General features: G+C 30.9%; 2 protein-coding genes across 3 annotated transcripts; both read right to left on the minus strand.

Annotated features, from left to right (window-relative positions):
* Window positions 1-7253: 7253 nt before the first annotated feature.
* Window positions 7254-11198, minus strand: LOC107605889 (Ribonuclease P protein subunit P38-like protein). Of its 2 annotated transcripts, none has more exons than XM_088493969.1 (4): window positions 10417-11198; window positions 8966-10170; window positions 7929-8860; window positions 7254-7752 (listed from the first exon to the last, which is right to left on the minus strand). In XM_088493969.1, the coding sequence occupies exons 2-4, from the start codon at window positions 10128-10130 to the stop codon at window positions 7420-7422; spliced, it is 2430 nt and encodes an 809-aa protein (XP_088350095.1). In that variant the 5' UTR covers window positions 10131-10170; window positions 10417-11198; the 3' UTR covers window positions 7254-7419. The 2 variants fall into 2 exon arrangements, with proteins under 2 accessions (XP_088350095.1, XP_088350094.1); XM_088493968.1 differs by lacking the exon at window positions 10417-11198 and adding an exon at window positions 10246-10389.
* A 2593-nt stretch (window positions 11199-13791) lies between these two features.
* Window positions 13792-17056, minus strand: TAP46 (2A phosphatase associated protein of 46 kD). Its single transcript, XM_016307828.3, has 8 exons — window positions 16672-17056; window positions 16319-16405; window positions 16024-16128; window positions 15740-15901; window positions 15383-15418; window positions 15233-15304; window positions 14639-14919; window positions 13792-14310 (listed from the first exon to the last, which is right to left on the minus strand). Exons 1-8 carry the CDS (start codon window positions 16891-16893, stop codon window positions 14061-14063), a joined length of 1215 nt encoding a protein of 404 aa, XP_016163314.1. The 5' UTR covers window positions 16894-17056; the 3' UTR covers window positions 13792-14060.
* Between the last annotated feature and the right edge of the window lie 5955 nt (window positions 17057-23011).

The following is a 23011-nucleotide window of genomic DNA, read 5'->3' on the forward strand; positions in this document are numbered from 1 at the left end:
CAAAATTAATGTCTACCCAAAATGCTGAGAGATAGGGACACAAGTATATTATTCTTATCTTCCTTTCTTGAGTTATGCTAAGTGACACTAAAATTAGTCACTAAAATTAGCTATTAGTATAAAATATATATTAAAATATAAATACATATTAAAAATAAATTAAATTATATATATATTTATATATAAATATATTAGTAGTTAATTTTAGTATATAAATAATATTTTTATCCTATTTTTTAAGGTCACATTAGGAAAATAAATAGACCAATTTAATATTCATTAAAAATATTGAATTAGTTTGAATTCTCTATGATTAAATTTTTTATTATAAAAAAATAATAATTTATTCTTAGCAAAGTTACTATATTTATATTTTGTATACTTTTTTTTAGAGGAGTATTAAGAAGTCAGCACTTTTGTTAAATTCTGGTTAGTATTTAATCATAAAAAAATTAAATAATTTTATACTATTAGATACAATCTCACACTATTAAAAATAATAAATAAAATATTATTGATGATTAATTGATAACTAAAAACCACAAAATCTACTAATCCTCTAGATTTTTTTTTCATATATATTATCAGTCAATTATGTTATATGATAGTAAATTTTTAGTACTTGGGTAATTATTTAAATCATCCTTGCATTTAATTAATTAACAATGATATATCTAAAGAAAAATTGACAATTATCTGAAAAGAACATATATATATATATATATATATATAGAGAGAGAGAGAAAGAAAAAAGGACTAGATGGTTATAGTTATACAAATAGTAATAAGATTCTTTTTATTTTTAATTTTTTATAAAGGTGAAGACTTGAAAAGTCTGTAAAGGTGGTGAGATAAATTCGAGTTGAGAAAGTTTTGGGGACAGCAATTTTTGTATTTTGTGGCCAGCACTTAACTATCAAAAAGAAAATTGAGTGATCTTCCACCGTTGGATATAATTTCACACCATTAAAAATATTATTGATGACCAATTAATAATTACAAAATACAAAAGTTGCTGACCCTCTAGCATTCCTCATTTGAGTTTGGTATGGTTTTATTATTATGACTTTGGTGGTTTCAATTGCGAAAAGGAAAGAAAGTGTTCACTCTCTGCCCCTATTTCAAGGTAATAGTGACTCCCTCACTTATTCATTTCTTTTAATTTTATATACTAATCTTTTCTTTTCTGGACTTGTAACAACCAATTAGTGGCAGTAACATCACCGGTAAATTTAATTAAATAATAATAATAATTTCTTATTTCCTACGGTTCTATATTGATTATTAAGATTATGATCTTGTGTAAATTTAAAATGATTGATGATAACTTGGATGTGCAAGCAAATTAAGAGTAATAATAATAAAAATTGATTGATCTTAATCCTCAACGGTTTTATTCACACATTTTCGATCGCTCTAAATAAGTTATTAATGTTCGTAAACGAAAAAGCACCTTCCTAGCACCCACTGTATTTGTATGTTTTTATTTTATTTATGGTACGCTATTGACATGTCGAATTGATGAAGAAAATGAATGGAATTTATGAATATTATTGCAACAACATGCATCTCACTTGTTTACAGTACTTTACACATGTATTCCAAATTTCCAATTACTTCTTAATAATTAGCAGCTGCGCATAATCTATTGCTCATACCAAAACATAATTACATGTACATAACGTGGGAAATTCAATTTAGTACTTTCAAAGTTCTAATTGATTTGTATTTGTGTTCATAAAGTAATATACTATAATCTTTAGCAAGAAACTAATATAGTATATATTAGTACAAAAATTTGACATTGTAAATAACTCCATCATAGTGTAACGGAATGTCATTTGATTTTTATAAATAATTGAGTCGATGGTATGCAGATCAAAATATCATAACAATGGGTTATTTCACGAAAATACTAATACAAGAGTTTGACTTATCATGAAAAATGGAATCGAATCAGTAATTTTTATAGTCGAAGTATGATAATTACACGTGATGCTATCTAGAAATACTATACTATATAGAACGTGAGACATAAAGTTTGAAATTTAAGATTTTTTATGGTCAAGACAAGGTCTTAATCTGAAAGATAAGAGAAGAGTAAAACATTCTACAAATTTATTCTTAGTCTATAAATTAAAAAAAATACAGAAATAAAAAAAAAACTTCAATTAAACACTACACTACCACACAAAATTCTGCAAAATTCATAGTCATACTAACTGCCCAAAAAATTAATAGAATACAAGTATATGTAAATGTCTAAAGTCAGCCTTTTTTTATTTATTTTATTTGTTTCTTTTATTTTTCCTTTTATGTCTAATTCATTTTGTTATTTTGATTTTCTTTTCAAGTACTTTAATTTTTTTTCTTTATTTTAAATTTCGATTCACTTGTTATTTCATTTATAGTTCTTATTCATTATATTTCATTTTTTTTTGTTATTTTTATCTTTGTATTATTTATTTTCTTCAAATATTTTATTTTTAAGTTTTTATTTTGTTAATTATCTATTTTAAGCTTTGTCTATTCTTTTGCATTGTAATTTATCATAAATATTTTGATATAAGTCGTTTCGACATCAATTTTAAGTAATTTTTAGGTTGAGTTTATTTTTTTTAAAAGAGTTGTATCTACTCTTCAAATTAAGATATTGATACAAAATTAATTCGACATCCTATTGAGATTATCAAACATGAAGCAAAACATTATATATAATGTTCATTTATTTTATTATTCCCTTGCATTGCCTCGACAATTATTTGTTAAAGAGTTGAGTTGACAATGATGATAGTAGTTAAATAAGATGTATTAGATATCATATGTTTTCATCTGTGTTTTAGAATATTTTTTTAAACTCGTTATTATTAAGAACTGAATTTAAAAGTATATATAAAAAAATTAATTTTGATGATTATTTTGGATTCTAAAAAAATTCTAAAAAATACGGTATAAAAATTATATATAGCAATTTTTTATCAATTGACATAATAGTATAATATCTAATAATTTATTTTAAGAGTTTAATGATTATTTTATAGTCGTTATTTTTTCTTAAAAGAAAAAATTATAATATTGATTATATAAATCAACAAACAATTCATGAAAAAAAAATTATTTTTTCAAATTAACTAAATCTAAAAGATAATTTATAGCTTCATAATGATATAAGAAAATATAAGAAAATGAGCTCATAATATCGTAACTTCGTAAAATATGCATTATATATTTTAAATATATACACTCACGAATGACTTCTAAATTAGTATCTCTCGCGAACTATATTAACTTGAGCATTAAAATTCTTGCAGGTACAGTTTTCTATCATGTAAATGACGAATTCGGGACATTGAAAACTCAGAAATTTATTTAGGTAACTTCTACACTTGAAAAAAGTAAACACGCTATAGAACAATTTAATAATTTAAAATTTTTAAATTAATAATTTTATGACATGAAGCCAGATTGTATAAGATAAAAATAGAAAAATATAAAATAAATAAAACATGTTCATATTCAAGTGATTTCTTGACAAGATTTAAGAGAGCTAGTGACTTCATGAATATGCATAATCAAACTCTCGATTTGTTCTTTGTATTTTTATTATTTTTACTTTTTTTTATAAATTATAAATATGATCTTAATTGTATTTTATGGTGGTGATTTGAGATTCTGGAACAAAAGAATGGAAAATTTTGTGGTGCTGGAGTGGTGGTGAATCAGTGTTACCAATGATGGTAGAGGGTATATTTTAGATAAAAACACTTAAAACTTTTTATAAGAAAAATACTTAACATTGAAGTTAACCTTTACATTTAAAAAAAAAAAAATCAAAGAGAGAACATTTTAATATTGTAAACGAAGAAAGTGCCTATTTTATAAATAGAAGAAAAGAAAGTATGTATTTTATAAATTAAAAAAAAAAGAAGAATGTTATTTTTCTGTATATAATATAAATTTTTTTTATAAATTAATATTTTTAATTAGTTAATATAAAATGTTGATATATATATATATATATATAACAGTAACACCTTAAAGATTTTCCTTTTTAAACGTGGCTGACGCAAAAAGAAGCTACAATTAGTCGATAGAATGCTAGTGTCAACCAAAAAAGCATATGGTTTTATGATTAATTAAATAAAAAAAAAATGAGATAAATACTGAATGAACAAAGATATATAAATGATTGAAAGAAAGACTTGAAATGATTAAACACCGAATATTTGTAAAGGAATTCAGAAATACGTTATGGTTGTACTTTGATATTATTTTTGAGGTCATTTTTTCAATAATTCAAATAAAGAGAGAGAAAATACTTATTAATAAATGAACATTATTAAGACTAAGAGACTTGTCTTTATCCTAATAATATAAAGGAGAATTAGAGTCCTAGACAAAACTCCAGTCAAAAAACTAAAAAGAAAATTAAAGGTGAAGGATAATATAATGGAAATTTGGTGCACTAATACTAGGCACTTTTTTTCCCCCTTTTAATTGTTTATTAGTAGTATTATTTTTCGGCTTTTAGAACATGGTGGAAGATATTGTATAATCCTAAATAAACACGACAATGTGAGAAATTAGAAAGTAGCTAGAGAGATTCGTTAATTTTTATTGCTAGTTGCTCTCATCATGATATGCTTTTCATGAGATTATTCCAAAGTTAAACATTTATAATTTGTTAATTTTTTCCTTTTGTGTCCACTAGTATTAGCTTTTCCTAATCAAGTTACCAATCTTATTTGTTCACTGCTACTAATAATCTTCTATGAGCTCCTAATTAAATTAGATATTTCAATAGCTGACACTATTTATGAATAATAATTTATCAAACTCAATGAAAAAAAATTATTAGAATGATGATAAGATGATAGATAAGGGAAAAAATTTTTTCCCTTAAATAAGTCATGCATTAACCATTGCCAATTTCTTCATCATATGGTGAAAAAATAAATAAATAAATTAAAATGACTGAAAGTTTATTCACCTAACTAAAGATCGAGTAATTTATCAAAAGAAAAACGTGGGAAAAAAAAGTAAAGAAAAAAGGTAGGTTGATACAAACTGATAAAAACGTAAAAACCCACTTGTTAGTTTTAAGAATAGATGGATTTGCATTGTGTTTTTGTGGTGTTGGGTTTAGTGTCTTGTTTTGGGAATTAAAGTGGAAGGTAGGCCTAATGAGATGGTTTAGTGTCTATTTATATGCTACATTAGTTCATAATCTTATCATAACTTTAGGCCACTCACAACCAAAAAGAAAGAAGAAAATTATAGCTTAGAAAATACATGTGTGATTTAATTTATTTTCAATGTATATTTATATTTCAACATATATTTTATACTGATAGTTAACTTTAGTAACTAATTTTAGTATATATAACATAGTCGCATACCAAAATATCCATGTGATAACTAACACTATGTTTGTTTGAGAGGAAAATGGAAGAAAAGAAAAGGAAAGAAAGAAAATGTGAAGGAAAATGATTATTTTTCTTTGTTTGGTTGAGAAGGAAAATTAGAGAGAAAAGAAAATGGAGAGAAAACTAATGTTTCTCTCTCTACTTCCAATACTACTCTTTCACTTTTTCAATACATTTTATAATATAAGAATAAAATTGTCTTTTTATAACATTTTTTTTCTTCTTATTTTCCTTCCATCCAAACACATCTAAAGAAAATAAAAATCTACTCAATTTCGTTCCTTTCTTTTCTTTTCTTTCTATTTTCTTCTTCTTTATTTCTTTCTTTTCTTCCAACCAAACATAGCCTAAATGCTTTTTATTTTTTTATCAAAGAAAGAGACTGGAACTCGCAACCTCTTAATTGAGTATGGAGAGACTATGCCATTTGAGCTATTACTCATTGACTAGCCTAAATGCTTTTTTACTCTTAATTCTTAAAGTTATTGCATAAAAGCGGCATTTTCAAAGTTGTAACAGAACCACATTTTTGTTATCATGTTCCTTTGAAGATTCTTTAATATGGAAAAGAATTTGGTAATTCAATAAAAATATCAAAACTGCTACGTGTGCATTAAAAATTAGTCACCAAACATTAGAAAATACTAAGCATATTTTTGTCTTTTTATTTTAATTATTTATATTTTAATAAAACTTAATGATTATCCTAATACTTATACACAACTTAAAAAATATTTAATTTAAAATGAGAGAACTACTGTCAATATTATATAAAGTAAAAAATAACTGGAAGGAATGGTTGTAGAGCTTCTAATCCATAATGGCGGCAAAAAGAGAAAATATTAAGGAGGACAAAAGAAAAAAAAGAAGAAAAAAGTGTTTGCTAGCGAATCAAGTTTTTCTTATTAATTCACCCAATACATGAAATGGATTGGATCAACAAAAAATGATAAAGGATTCCACAATGTCTAGTCTTAGGTCACTGGTCATGGAAGCAAAAAAGGGCTTATAAGCTAAAGCAATCATATAACTACTCCAATAAAACTTATCAAATAAAGATTATACTACTTATTATTATATTCTTTACATTCCACTTTTACTTATGCTAACAGATACAGCAATATACACTTAATAATGCATTATACAATAAGATAATTCTATAATATAAATTTTGATGTATATCGTATGATGCACGGACACGGGACACGATATGATATTGAATACGTCGACATACGAATTTTAAAATCTTATAAAACACAGAGACACGCATACATATAAAATATAAAGTATTTTTTAGATAAATCGTAATGATATTTTGATATTTTATTGATATTAAAATATAAATTAAATTTTTAATTATTTTTAATGTCTTGTTTTAATTATATCAAATATTTAAAATATTTTTGGTTTTAATAAATAATAATATATACTATATCTAAATTTATTTCAAGAATATATGTTAATAATAAGACTGGACACGCTGACACATGATAATATTTAGGTGTGTCTAAGCGTGTTTAGAGAAGAATTTTTTATTTTTTATTAAGACACGGTTGGACACAGCAGACACACGTGTCGTATCTGAAATGTGTCCAACACGCGAATACGATAACTCAGCGAAGTGTCCGTGCTTCATAGTGTATATCTATTAAAATCATACCATTAAATTATTTTAAAATATCATGTATCATGTTAATATGGATGCATTAAAATCATTCCCCAATGTGGAAAAGCTTTTGCCTATAGCCATGTTACCTCACCTTACCTTGATTTATAATGGTGGGTCCATGACTTCCTTGAAATTTCAATTCCATTAGAACTGTGTGATTTGCATATATACACATACACATTGATGATGTTATTAACTGTAGTAATCACTAAACAGTATGCTAATATTTTCTTTTACTATAGCTCTGAGAAAACTTATTGGATAAATAATGTATAAAAACATGTTTAAGTTAAAAAAATGTGTTGGTGGTGAAACTTTCCAATTCTATCTCCTGAAAGATGTGATTCCATCACAAGCAAGTGTTCCTTCAAGGTCACCAATGATTCTTGATGTGCGAACTTCTAGACCCCTTTGGACTTCTTGGAACAGGTTCTTGATGCTGTCAGCAAAGCGCTTCATGTCAATGCCAGCACTCTTCTCCATCTCCTCTGCCACCCCACCATACCCAGAATCAATCTTTGATTGGATTTCCATCAGCTTTTGTCCTGTTGCAACTATGTACCTTTGTAACTGAAATGTCTCCTCTAGAAACTGTTCTAGTGTTGATCTTGCACCACCATTCATGTCTCCACGCCTTGCATATATGTCATTCTCATACTGAAAATTAAGGTGCCAATTTCAAATGGTTATCATTGCTTCATCATGGCATTGCTATATTAAGTTGGACACTAGAATATAGTTTGAATTTCATTGGGACATGTTGAGTATATTTTCATAGGACTAATGTGTCACAACTCAAAAACTAATAAAACTAACATAGAAATGGTGCTTACCATCCTTTTGCAAAGATCATCAGTCTTTTCTTGGAGGGATTGGTATCTTCCAACTTGTTTATTTAGCAAAGCAGTCAAGGACAGATATGCCTTCATACCACCTTTGCTCTCATCACTGGTTTCTGATTTTTCATCACTAGCCTGCATTCCGGCCAACCTTTCGACAAGAACAAGTTGCTGCTTCAGCCTCTTGATCTTGTAAGAAACACCAAGAGCATGGAGATCCATCTTCCATGGGGATTGTTTTGTCTTATTAGATGGCTGGCTGGTAGATGCTATCTTTTCAGCACCATCAACTTCTATTTGATTAGGATTTGGACTTTGGTTCTGCATAATGCTACTACTACCCTCCATAGAAATATCTTTTTCTACTTCAATTTCATTGTTTTGAGACTGCACTACTGAATTAGCATCATTATTGAATTGATCATGTGCCACAGGGTGCACTTCCTTTTCACAATCCACTTCAATCAAAGTTTCCACAATTTCTTGTTCTTTCTCACCTGATTTTCTCTTCACAACCTTGACTTTAGAGCAGACAGCATCTTGTTGCACTGGTTCTGAAGGCTGTGGATGCAAATTTGAGTTGTTATTTCTAATACAGTTGAATGACCTCATTTGTGAGGAAAATTTCTCTTTCAGTGAAGCAAGTTCATCTTCTCTCTCCAACACTAAGGTCTCCAATCTCATCTTGTCATGTCTCAGCTGTGTAACATCCTTCACCAGCCCCTCCAAATGTGACTGAAGCTGCTTTGTTTCTAGTTCCATTCTCAACAACTGCCAGCGAAACGCCTCTAGCTTCTCATCTTTCATTCTCATTTGTTCTGTAAAAGCATCCAGCTCCAAATGGTGCCTTTGTTCAATCAGAGCCGCGTATCTTTCTGCTTCGGCTCGCATCCAATCATCCAATCGCTTAGCATTAGCAGGAATGGCTACAGAGTAAATAGGAGAAAAGGGTAAATACAAAAAGAACTTTGTACATTAACCATACAGAGACAAAATAAACACAAACACATGTTTGGAGAATTCAATCTTACACAAGCCTTCAGTTCTTTGTGGCAAATATTTATCAGCAAAGTGTGGAAAAGAATCTGATTCCTGTGCAATCTGTGATGATCCTGTTGAACTATGCTGCCCAACTCTAGCAGCAGGGAAAACATCCATCCTTGAACTCAAGTTCACCAACATGCTCTTCAAGGAATGTCTCTCATGTTTCCCTTCTGAAACTGCTTTCCACCTTTCAGATTCTTGCTCAGCATGCTTCCTCCTAGCCTTTGACAATTTAACCTCCTTTAACAGCATTTGCTTCTCCGCTGTATCAAGCTTTGATTTCCTCAACATTGCTGACAAAATCTTGTCTTTCTGCTCCAAATCCTTATGTAGCCTTGCAATCTCAATAGACAATTTTTGGGCCAACAATTCTGACTCCTCCTTCTTCTCCAAGACTGAACCGAGCTCCTGCTTTGCAGCCTCCAACTGCTTCATGGCGCGGCCAAGCTCCGCTTCTAGCTGCCGTTGGTTTGACACCAGCTCAATGAAGGCAGTTTTGTGCTTCCTGAGATCAGAGGAGTGTTCCTGAGCTTCAAGCTTAACAGATTCTCTCAATTCTTCTGCTTCCCTTTCAGCCTTTGCAAGATTTTCCTCCAACTCCTTCCTCTTCTGCTCCCCTTCTTGAATCACTTTGTCCCTGGACTCCAGCAAATCCTCCATTTCCTTCAATTTCTGGCTCATTTCAGAGACAGCCTCATCCTTTTTCTTTTCAAACACTCTCAGCTCATTCATCAGAGCCCCAATGTGCTGCCGAAGTTTCCGCCTTTCATGCAACCAACTCTGCTCCTGTGCAGCAAAGATCCCCACAACTTTCTCATTGGCCTTTGCATCCTCATGCCTCATCTTCTTGAGATTCTCAATCTCCCTCTCAGCATTCCTGAGCTTGAAGAGAATCTTCCTATATTCTTCTCCATCCGGAACCCCTTTCTGAACCTTCCACACAATCAACCCAAGCAGCTGTGCACTCCCTTGGAGTATGCTGTCACGGATTTCACTCCATTTTTCAACCTCAACATGTGGTTTTGTGAGTGCTTGGAGTGCAAAAAACGCACAAGAAACACCAAAATACATAGGATACATAATATCAGTGTCACTCTTCTTGTCATACCCAAATCTATTATCCAAGACAGAGAATCCCTTATCCTCTGCCATTACTATAATGGGGTTTTGGTTCTCCTTTGCCTCTCTGCAACTGTGAAAAGAAAAAAACCAATAAGAAAACAACTATAATTAATGAAACTGAGTCCCACATTACATTAAAACTCACATGATTTCTGGCCATAGATAGATCCCAATTGATTCAATAATGATAGACATATTTGACAGTACAATAATTGAGTTAAAAACAGCAGATGCCTAATGAAAATGATGGGAGACATTAGTGTATGTCTAAAGCAATAGTTTCCTTAACACAGGATTCAAGAATGATCTTACTTACATATTTTCTCCCCTTCTGAAACTGCAACTAGGCCTGGAAAAAGTACTTGAATGGATCAGTTAAGTCCACAAGTCACACCAAACAGCAAAACTCATGTAACTGATGTGAAGGGAATCATATTAGATGTCCACAAAATGCAGAAAAGATTGTTATAAACACGTGTAGTCGTGCACATTCTGTAGAACAGGTGGGGTGCACTCTACCAAGAATAGAGAAGAAAAAAAGGCTATTAAGTTTTGGTTCCCTGGTTCTAAGTGATTGTACAGGCCCTATTAGCCCCACACATGATCCTTCTTTAATTCTTCTTTTTACATTTCCTTTCTTCTTCTCCTACCACCAACCTTTGTACTACTCAACACTCTTATTTTCTTTGTGGCTCAAGCATTAACCATTTAGCAAGCAAAAGCACTAGATTCCTGGGAGCTTGTCACCATTACTGACAAGAGAGAGAAGCTGATCACCAAAAAGAAGAATAATAAATATCTTTTGAGTCAATTTGGCTATACAATACCATATAATTTCAGTTGCTTACCTGTATCATCACTAGAATATACTACTCTTCATTTTTTATATATAAAATGCAAGTCATGTTTCAACGTGAAAAACCAAGTTTTAATTGGATCCTAACATAAATTATTAAGGTCACATAAAAGTTTAAAAAAGAGGTAAAAGTATGCGTCGGCATAAAATTTCCAAGGTTCAAATTTCAATAAAATGGGTTAAAAAATTGTAATATATACTATAATTTTTTTTGTTTCTCACCCTATCTCTCAACCTTAAGGCTGTGTTTATTTTTGAGAAGATGATAACACAAGACATTGAGAATAAGACACAAAGGATATTAATACAAAATTTTGTATTTTTATATTCTGTTTGATGATAAATTAAAATAAATTATGAAAATCTAATTTATTTTCATTTTTTTTATTTAAAATAATTGAGAAGAAAAATATAATAATAAAAAAATATAATTACAAAAAATTAACAAGAATAATGAAATAAAAAATAAAAAATAAGTTGTATTATTTATTAGTGTCTCTGTATCTTGTCAGATGGACACAAAATACACTAATTCAGTGTCCCTAGACACAATATCTCTGTGTTCTTGTCCCGTCCCTGAAAACAAACGCAACCTTAATAGACTAACTGACTAAGGACTAATTCATTGCAGATCAAATTTCTATCGGGTCTGCTATTGGCCAATGAATTACTACATACACAAATCACAACTCAAATTCCCCACGATTACTTAAACAAGCGAGTGAGTTGACTACTCGACTGAAGTCAAGTTGGTTGTAAAAATATACTTATAATAGACTTCAAGTTTAAACACAAGATATAATGAGAATAGATGTGAGACATTGCATGAGATCAGTTACATAAGTGTATCTTTCTGTTTTGTTAATTTTGTATTGTACGCACATAAGTTAGGGACAATAACCGGTTGCTTTGCAACTTGGTATACCCATTTAGACAAATAGGTCACTTTCATGATTCGGCAGCTTAGTATAACAAAATAAATATAAACAACCCAATTAAATAACTCCCTACTGGACCACGTTATCTTGCTCTTAGATTAATATTCACGATTACCCTAGAAAAATAATTGTATCCGTATAAATAAATACAAGAAAAAACCAAATTTAAATCTGAAACAATAATAATACTCTTGTGGTATCTAATATGCCACCGTGTTAGCTATTCTTGTAGGACAAAGCATGTCTTGCAGTTAAGAACAAACATTTCTGTATGTGTTTGCAAATTTCAAGCAATATAATGTCTTATACATTAAGGTGTAAAATACTGAATATGATACATGCCCCATCTACCAATGATTCTAGAATCTCTTACAATTTAATTTGGTGGAACCTGTTCATGAAAAGCTATACAGCATCAAACTAAATTATGGCTTGTAGCATAAAATAAATTAAGAGATACTCTCATGAGTGCAACTCACTTGATTAAGATAAATTTGAAAATCTTAAAGAGACATTATTGTCATTATTATTTGAATATACCCATTCAATATCGATGAGGGATCAAATTTTATTTTCAAATAAAATAAAATTTAAGAATATTTAAGAATTTTCAAACCTCAGGGGACATGGAACAGATTTTTCCACCTCTTGCTCTTCTTTCCCATGGTCCCACGCTAGTAGTTGAGCTTTCTTTCATTTCCATTATTCAATGATAACTTATATAACATAAAATTATTAAGGGGAAAAATATTGAAATAAAATATTATTTTTTCTTTTTGCCTAATACAACTTGGTGTATGCTATGGTGGAAAGAAAAAATTGAGAGGAAAATTATGCTTCTGTTAGATAGATAATTAGATAGCTGTCAAGTAGAATATATCATTTTATTTTATTTTTTTTTTAAGGTAAAATATACACTCATCTTCATTCTATACACACAAAGGCCTCTTCATCATAGAATTGGCCATACAACTTATACTAAACCAAACCGAGTATTTTTAATGTATTCTAAGTTCATAACGAGTTTTGGATTTATTTAAATAAAATTTATAAAAATCCTAAAATTATGCAATTTCTCTAATTGAATCTGACGATAGTGATTCTAAACTATGATTTACCTTCTTTCTTCTTTCTTTTTTTTTTTTTTTTGGTGGTTTAAAACCACAATAAAAAAATAAAACTCAAATGCCACCAAATTTAGTTTAGGAGAATTGTATGATTTTAATATTTTTTGGTTTCTAATCATTAACAAACGAAACAAATACACACGCAACCCCCAAAAAAGGGAGAAAAACTTCCAAAGAATATGAATATATAAATATACGAAGGACTATCGTAATACCATAGCAGCAGTATGTAAAAATTTATATTACCAAATACCAATATAGATGTGTGACGTGTCTATAGTGTAATGTACGTAAAGATTTTCGTAATTTCCAAAATCGAAGATCTATACTTGGAAATTGGAATGCGAACTCAAAAGCAGGATTCATATTCTTTATTCTAATAGCATTCGGTGCAATTTCCCATATATAATTTGTTCTTTTTATGTTGTCCTTAAGCACACCAATTAATTTTTTAATATATGATCATAAGAAAAATCCCTTTGTTGCTTTTCCTTTGAGCAGTAACCTTTTAAACCTTAATATTTCAATATCAAAATTCAAAGGATAATATCGAGTGCATAGTGGTTTCCAACTGTTCAATAGCCATAGATATTTATTATCCACCTGATTTTGAGAATCTGACAACCAAGTGTTGGAATTTTATGACCTGAAACGAAGAAAGTCATACCTATTTGTTGCCATCACGAATCTTGAATTTTGGATCCATGTATATTGACTATCACGGGATCCAACTGCCTTTGTATCAGTGTTAATGGTATACAAGTACAAAATTGTATCCAAAAATAATCACATAACATTCACTATGTCGTCGTCTATTGAATCTGAACAGTGAAAACTACACAAAATATATGTCCAGAGAACCTGGTATACATAGAATCTTAATACATAATACAGGGTACGAATAAATCTACTACTCACATCCATTCCGACACCAAAAAAAGAGAGGGGTGAGGGGGTATTAAGGGAACAGAGAATAAAATTTATGGGATTTCATATTTTCATTACAATAAAAGATTGTGATTGTCCTACAATTCCTCATTTAGCCGCATGGAGTGAGTTTCTTGTTTCCGGCACCCCTGGGATTATCATCCTTCCAATCATCCCATGCCCGCGCTTTCTCCTGGGCAGCATCGTCATCTTCATCTTCGTCTTCTCCTGGCCTTGTTGGCCTGTTATCTTTGTACCAAGATGAGTTGGCTTCTTCCATGAGTCTGGCATTTCGCTCTTGCCATTTATTCATTATTTCCATTTCCTTAAGACCTGCTTCCTCAATGCTCATGGTTGGCATCCTTTCACAAAATATATTCAACTTAGCATCTCAAAATAAATATGAAAAAAAAAAGGTTTAGTCTAAATCGCGTTCTAATAAATTCGTTTATGAGCAAAAACCCAATAAGCCACTTCTCGGTGAAGGATGGTATCCTAGTCCTACTAATCCTGTATCCTTTCCAGGCAAAAAACAAAACTGCAAGGAAATGCAACTCTATTTCCTTTCATTCAGCCATAATCTGTTTATTTTATTTTATTTATATTTCCTTATTCACAATCTCTTCAGTCATTAGCTTAGTCAGGTCAAATGTACAATTTATGCTAAAAAGGGGTGAAAAATGTATGTACCTATGACTAGGTTGGAAGACCTGAGCAGCCATTCTTTCCCTCTCGGTTGTTACGCTTCCGTTCAAAAGACTGGCTGGTCCAAATATTAGCGGTTGATGTTTGTGTTCATGTGCCTGTGAAGCCTTAGCTCTTCCTTCCAGAACATCCTGAGCAAAAGTGGCACATGTGATTGGCTGTGCCGGTTTAGTGTACTGTACACGAACTGCAGCATCCCGATGCCAAGCTTCTGCTTTCTTGGCACGTTCATCGAGAGCTTCCCTAGAGAACTCCGTATCTCCATCCTAAAAATGGAGAAACAAAAATAGAAAGGCAAACAAGATCACAATTTTGAAATACAGCATGCCAGTAGACTTAATTATGTACATTATACAACCCTAAGTTTCAAATTAGCTTGTGAATGTGCTATCATGTCTAAACATGGTTAAGTATTGATTTCTACTACCATAGAACAGTTTGTCAAGTTTCATTTTTGAAGCCAACAACATTTCATAAAGGAATAAAGTTTTCTAGCATAATATTATATTATAAAATAGTGATAGCAGCTAACAAGCTAAAGCTTTTCATCAATTGCACACATGCCAGCCAGTTTACTACCTTGGATTGTTTATCCTTTACAGCAACCAGCATATCTTCCTCTTTCTTCAACATTTCCAGCAGATCCATTGCCTGAAGTGTAAAGATAAACATTAGCACAATAAGGTAGAAAAGCTTGAGCAATTAAAACTGTATAAATAAGAAGCAAACCTTGCAAATCGCCAATGATATGGTAGTATTCCAAGCCTGCCAAAGAAAAAAAAAATCAATAATAAGCAAATATTCTCCATAATTCAAAGCTATCAGGACTCCGCTCTATATATAGTGATACTATAGTCTATACATGTAATAGTGCCATTTTAAATGGATATGAGATGCTTTCTGCATTTAAAATGGCCAAAATCCATTTTATGTATTTCCAGTGAGTACTAAACACTAATGCTTAGCAGAAGCAGATTGAATTTAAAGCCTATCTAAACCAACTTAAATCAATCAGGTAAAAATCAGTGTTCACACAAGCATGCCCCATAGTATTTCCAAAATATAAGTACTAGATCAGAAACATACCTCCCTTTCTTCTTCCCCATCATCATCCAATACTTCTTCCTCTCCTGCCTCAACAGGGGTCGAAAGTGCAGCTGCTCTAGTAGAACGCCCCCGCCGTTCTTTTCGCTCTTTTATTTCCAGCAACTTTGACTCTGCAGCTCTCTGGCGCTTAAATCTAGCAATCTTCACAAAAGGAAACAAATTATTTACAAAATTAGTTGCAAACCCATATGATGCTCTTAACTCAAATTTGCATGTCCAATGTCCACTTCCCCTTAAAAGAAAATATCGAAAGAAAACCACACCTTCCTGGCCCTCTGATCAGCAACAGATTTTGGCACCCCTTGCGAATAAAATTCTAGCTCCTCTTTTGGAACCAGCTCCATTGCCTCACAAAAGGAAATGAATTCCTACAGAATGAAACAGAAAGCTTCAATTAAATTAAACATTACCAAAGGTTTAGCAAGAGTTATGCAAAATAAAGTGAAATTGGCTATTAATTTATATTTTCTGTACTTTTGGACAAGGTTATCAAACTCCATAGTTCACCAAACACATGGAGCATAAGTAAAATCGAATCAAATCTCAAATGGCTCTTACCTTAAGCTTTGCCTGTGAAGCCTTTATAACCTGTAACCTATCATCCTGCGTTATTCTTTCAGTCAGCTCAGCAAGATAAAATGGCACCTGAGGAAGCATCACGTCATGTGAATCATTCACAGGAAATTAATTTAAAAAAACAAAAACTGCCCTAAATATGAATTATTACATAACACACTAAAAAAGATCACGTACAAAAACTAAAACAACGACTCTCTCTCTCTCTCTCTCTATTTTTGATACTTTGAGTGGCATTCATCATCATCCATGAAATGAAACAGGAACAATTAACTAATGAATGAATTAATAAAATTAATTAAGAATAAGAGGAGAAAATGAGGGTTAGAACTTACGAGAAGATACTTGAGATTGTTTGTGGAGATATCGTCTTTGGTCTCGTTTGGGGAGAACAATCCCAGCTTGCTAACCATCTCCTCGCACTTCTCGAGTGCCTCGCAACCCTTCCTCACCGTCTCATCGTCGGCGCCACCGGACTCCGTCACGGTGGCGTGGATCTTGCGAGCTTTCTCGAACAACCCTGGCAGCGTCATCTCCTCCATTCTACTCTCACCCATCCTCAATCACTTTGCAACACTTTCGAACGCAGAGATCAAAATCATAATCTTAACGTAAGGTTCCAGAGAGATCCAGAATTGTTTTGCTTTCGATTTCTAATTTGATTTTAGTCGTAGAAAGTTAATTTTTTTTAGTTTTTCCCCTTGAAGAATGAAATGGGCTGATTGGTTGGGCCTTTCTAAGACCAAAAAATAAGTAGTATTCGTTTTTGGCTTCTAAGCAAGTATTCTCCTAACAAAAATGCCCAACAAAAGGACTCATAATGTTTGACCAAAAATCTATTTTCCATAATGTCAACTAGTTCATCCAGAAAAAAAAAGGGTCATCAATGAAGAAAAGTCAAAAGTACATAAAAGAAATCATGTCCCATTACCAAAAAAAAAAAAAGAGAAAATTTAACTCTCCTCGCGAGATGTTAAAATGACACTCCTTCTCCTCTATTTTATAAATGTACATTCTCCTCCCTTCTAATTTTTAAAAAATCTCCTCTTTAATCCATTTTAAACTTTTTGTGTTAACTAATGTTAACTTTATCCATTTTTTAAGAAATTTTTTTTTAAAGATATCCATTAGCAAAAATTTTATTTTTTATCATTAAATTTTGCTTACCAAAATACCCTTTAATAAATTATTCTTTTATTGATTAAATTATATTTTTAAAAAAATTTAATAATTATATTATTTTTTTTCTAAAATACCCTTCAATAATTTTTTAATTATTAAATTATAATTTTACCAAAATTTTCATTAACAATTTTTTTATATTTTACTATTAATTTTTTGATATCTATATATATTATTTTAACATTAAATAAAAAATTTTAGTAAAATTATTTTTCAATATCAATATATATTAATTGTTATACATATTAACAGTGGTAAGATTTTTTTATTTAATTTTAAAATAATATATATTGATATCAAAAAATTAATAATAAATATAAAAATAATTATTAACAAAAATTTTAGTAAAATCACAATTTAATAATTAAAAAATTATTGAAGGAAAAAAATAATTTAATTATTAATTTTTAAAAAAATATTTTAGTAAAAATATAATTTAATTAATAAAAGAATAATTTATTAAAGAGTATTTTAGTAAGCAAAATTTAATGATAAAAATAAAATTTTTGTTAATGGGTATTTTTTTAAAAAATAATTTATTTTTCTTAAAAAATGAATAAAATTAATATTAGTTAACACAAAAAAATTAAAATGGATTACAGATGAGGTTTTTTAAAAATTAAAAAGGAGGAGAATGTATATTTATAAAATAGAGGAAAGGAGAGTGTCATTTTAGCATCTCACAAGAGAGGAGAGTGAAATTTTCTCAAAAAAAAAAAAAAAAGAAATCATGTCCATCACCAAATTAAAAAAGAAATTATGTCCAAAAAAGGTAAAAAAGATAAATATTTGTACTAACATAGAATCTAGGTTTAAATGTGTGAAGAGATACTATGCAATTCCCATTTACAGATTTACTAGAATATATTTTAGATATTATATATAAAATATAGATAAAAATTTAAAATAGCCCCTGACAATTACCTCAAAAAACAACGAGGCCCTTGACAAAAAAAAATCTAACTCGACCCTTGACAATTACCTCGAAAGGATAACGAGGCCCCTGTGCCAAAAAAAAGTCAATGTTATTTTTTTTGGCACAGGGCTAATCAATCCAAAAAAAATATCAGAGGCCGAATTTAGTGTTTTTTTTCTTGGGAGCCTCATTGTCCTTTCGAAGTAATTGTTAGGAGTCGGGTAGGGTATTCACTCTATAATATAATATGATATTTAGTTATATGATTTTATGTTTATTTAGTTTGATAATAAGTTAACTTTGTTATTAGAACTAAATAATATTCTTAGCTGGTAAATAGACGTTCTTTAATCTTTATTTATATTTTTACGAGATTTTAATACTGATTGAATTCTAACTTGTTATCAATATCTTTATTAAACTACTCTTTCACCTTAGCTCATGACAACAATAAAGAAGTTTCATGGCGCGCAGTAAACAGGGGCCACGCGTACGCGTGAGTCATGCGTACGCGTGATCATGCGCATTAGCTTTTCACGCGCACGCATGGCTACTCGCGCATGCGTCGTCAAAGTGTCATGCCATGCGTACGCGTGGATGAGCGTTTTTCTAAAACGGCCAGAATGCCCAGAAAAGCTGCTGCAACCCTGTTTTTGGTACCTTGTAACACATATTCACATGCCAAACTTCCGTCGTCCATAACTTTCTCTACAAAATTCTATTTTTCACAAAACTGGTATCGTTTAAAGGCTTGTAAGATTATATTTCATTTGAAACAAACCACAATTCCATCCAAAATTTGGAGAGCAAGTTATGGACCTCCAAAGTTCACCAAAATCCACTTTTTTATCAATTGGCTTCCAAACCTCATTTTCATCAATCTCATGTTCCTTACCATCAAAACTTGCATGTCATTAACATATCATCCCATTTCATTAACAACCATTACCAAAATTGCCTTTAACCAATTCAACAATCCTTAACCCCCAATACATAAATTCAATTACAATTTTATTCTTTATTATCTTATCTTATCTTATATTTACTTTTATCTTTCGTAGGCAACACACTATATATATTTAGTTTTACCTTCATAATTTACAATTCAATTCACTCAATCAACAATCAATAAAAATTTCATCATCTTTTCTTTTCTTTTCTTATTCTTTCACAATTTTATCATGGTATTAGAGTCATGATATCCTCCTCGAATAGGATATATATGTTATCATCTTTTCGGTAAGAAATCACCATGCTCCTTTTTCAACTTCCTCCCATAATGAATAACCAATGTTCCAATTTAGTTCAAGATCCAACCAATCCTTATTACATGCATCTAAGTGAAAATTCTACCTCAGTTTTGGTTACCCCAGTTCTTTACCAGTAATTCTGTCTGCGCCTCTTTTTTTCAGGCTCTGCGCTTACTTCTGACAGTTTCGTCTGTATTCTGTTTCAGCAGTCATGTCTGCATTCTGTTTCAGCAGTTTAATCTGCACTATGTTTTAGCAGTTCTATCTGTACTTTTATTGCGCTCCACGCGCCCTTTTTTTATCGCGCTCTACGCGCTCTCTTTCATTGCATTCTACGCACCCTCTGAAGATCACTTTTATTACGCCATACGCGCCTTCTAAAGATCAATCTTATCGCGCTCTACGCGCTTTTTTTTTAAGATCGCTGCTTGCTCTCTCTCCCTCAAGCACATCATCTCCTTTTATATTTTTGCCGTCGGCAGCTCTAGCTCCGCCGCACGCATCTCCCTCTGTGTCACCGTGTCTTCCTCAACAATTTCATCAAAACTTATCCAAGCTGTGGATTATTGACATCTTCCATCCACCAGCTTTCGGGGGCGTATTAAACTACTCTTCCACCTTAGCCCATAACAACAATAAAGAAGTCCAAATTCAGCCTAACAGAATACATAAATTCAATTACAATTTATCTTTATTATCTTATCTTATCTTTTCTTTATTTTATCTTTAGTTGTTCTTATCTTATCTTTATTTGCTTTTATCTTTCATAGGACAATACTCTATATATATTTAGTTTTACCCTCATAGTTTACCATATACAATTCAATTCAATTCAATTCAATTCAATCAATCAAAAAATATAAAGTATAATATTCTTCCTGTTTTACTCAAATTTTTGTTCCATTGTTAACAACAAATAAATCAACAATTTTCGAGTTTTGTTTCACAATCTTAATTCAAAGAGCGGAAACGACTCCTTTTATGGGTGTCTCAAAGTCTCAATTGTAGTTCCAAAGTAAAATTAAAGATAAAAAGGAAAACATACAAGGTGCCGGAGGCAAAGTAAAATGCAGAAATTAAAACAAACAGGAAATTAAAAAGAAGATGAAAGAAGAAACATAAACGTAAAAGAGAAAAAGACATAAAAGTAAAGAAATTTTATTAATAAAAAACTGGAAAAAAGCAAAGTACAAGTGTTTGAGTTCAGAGGAATTACTTAAGATTCCCAATTTTACTCTGTGATGCCAAGGGGCTGAGAGCGTTTTGGGTCTCTAAGTGTTTTCCAAGAAGAACTGAACTGATTACAACGTGTTCCTAAAGCTCTATTTATAGACTAGCCTAATCTCAATGGGCAGTTACTCTTTGTACACCACTTGCAAAAAATTTGAATTTCTTGTAACCGTTCCCGCACTTATTGCTTGATGTTAATTTCAAAATTTAAATAAATAACCAACTATCAAATGATCTAATTTAATTTAAAATAGATATAAATATTATATATAGGAACATTACCAAATAACTAATTATTTCTTTTTATAATTTTCTTATAAAAATTATATTTTGTCTAACAAGATGCCCCCAAGATTTCTCACTTGAAGATATGCAATGATTGAAAGTGAGAAAACTTAGTTGTTTGTTGACATTTTTTTTTATTTTTGATATTGAGAGTCAATTGATATTTTAGACACATTCGCTTGACAGATTAAATGCCTACTAGTAATAGACTTAACAGAATTTCTAAGTCTATAAAATTTTTACATTAATAGTTGAACTGTCAATGGGGTCTATTCTTTTGTATGAAATTTTTAAGTGTGTCAAATGATATCTGTTCTAATTTCGACACATTAAATGTGTATTAATTGACCCTTATTTTGAACTTTAATATTTCAATTAAGAGTTTTTTTTTTTTTACACACACTTTCATTGTTTTAATTGACATAATTTTCCTAACTTCAGAAGTAACAAAATCTTAACTTCGTGAAGTCATTTCTTTCATATATTAAACTCCAGGTGTCAATTAAATTTGATAAAATTTCTAATCCTATAAAATCTCCACACTAACATTCTAATAGTTTTGACTCCAAGTGCTAAGAGGCTCAACAGAATTTCTAAGTCAATTAGGCTTTTGTATTTATGAAGTACATACCCAAATGTCAATGAGATTATTTTTGTCCAAGATCTTAAACTTGATGCTTTTTTTTTTTAAATAAAACCATTCATATCTATTTTACACATCTCAATACTTTCAGGATTAAATGCCTTGGTGTCAACTGTCAATGGCTTGACTCCAAGATTATACATCCTGAACTCCACATGCATCTCATCATAGTAACATGTACTATTATTAGCAGGAACTTCTTCCACTCCTCCATCTTCGTTCCAAAAAATCAACTTTTGATGTAGAGTGGATGGGATAGCACCCATTCTATAAATCCAATCACGGCCCAAAAGCAAGTTAAAACCAGCCTTAGAAGGAACAACAACAAATAGAGTTGGCCCATTGACAGAATCAACCTCAATTGACAGCAGAACCACACCTCTAACAGAAGAAGTCCTTCCATTGAAATCAGTTACCCCAATGCTACTTTTAATCAGATCTTTTTTAGTCTTTCCAAGCCTTCCCATCATTCTTTCAGGCATGAGATTGACAGCTGCTCCCCCGTCAACTAAAATCCTATTAACTATCCTTCCATCTACACGAGCCTTGATATGCAATGGACGCAAATGTTCCTTGTCATTTTTAGTAGGTTTCTCAAACAATCCTCCACCACACATATTGTCATCTAGCAATAAGCATTCGCTTCCAGGGAAGACATCATAACAATCATCTTCTAATGACTCTACTTCCTGGACTTGACTATACTCCTCAGGCAGTATTGACACCACAGCTATAGGTTGCTTAACACCAAATATTGCTTCTAAGATGTCATCAAAACTAGTGTCAAAATTATCAGTAATTAAATCTTCATCCTTTTCTCCCTTGTTTTCAACCATTACCCTCTTCCCAGCAAGATTCTTCTTGACATTTTTATTGCATTTAGGGTGATTAGAAGAATTGCCTATTTTTGCAGACTTGGCCATGGTTGGCAAATGAGGAAAATCTACTCCGTGTCCCTTGTATGAATCCAAAGGAACATACTCAAGTATATTCTCTTTCTGCTCAAAAGTTGTAAAAGGAGAATATTTTAGAATATTTTGACAATTTGGCCAAGGAGAATAATTAGGAACCTGCTGCATGTTAGGATTATAACAAGCATAATTTGGCTTTGAGGGAACGGGCACATTTTTTGGAATATATATACTACCTCCGTCTTGTGCATGATTCAT

Source organism: Arachis ipaensis, chromosome B7 (genome assembly GCF_059453495.1).
Source record: "Arachis ipaensis isolate K30076 ecotype BB chromosome B7, ASM5945349v1, whole genome shotgun sequence".
NCBI lineage: Eukaryota > Viridiplantae > Streptophyta > Magnoliopsida > Fabales > Fabaceae > Arachis > Arachis ipaensis.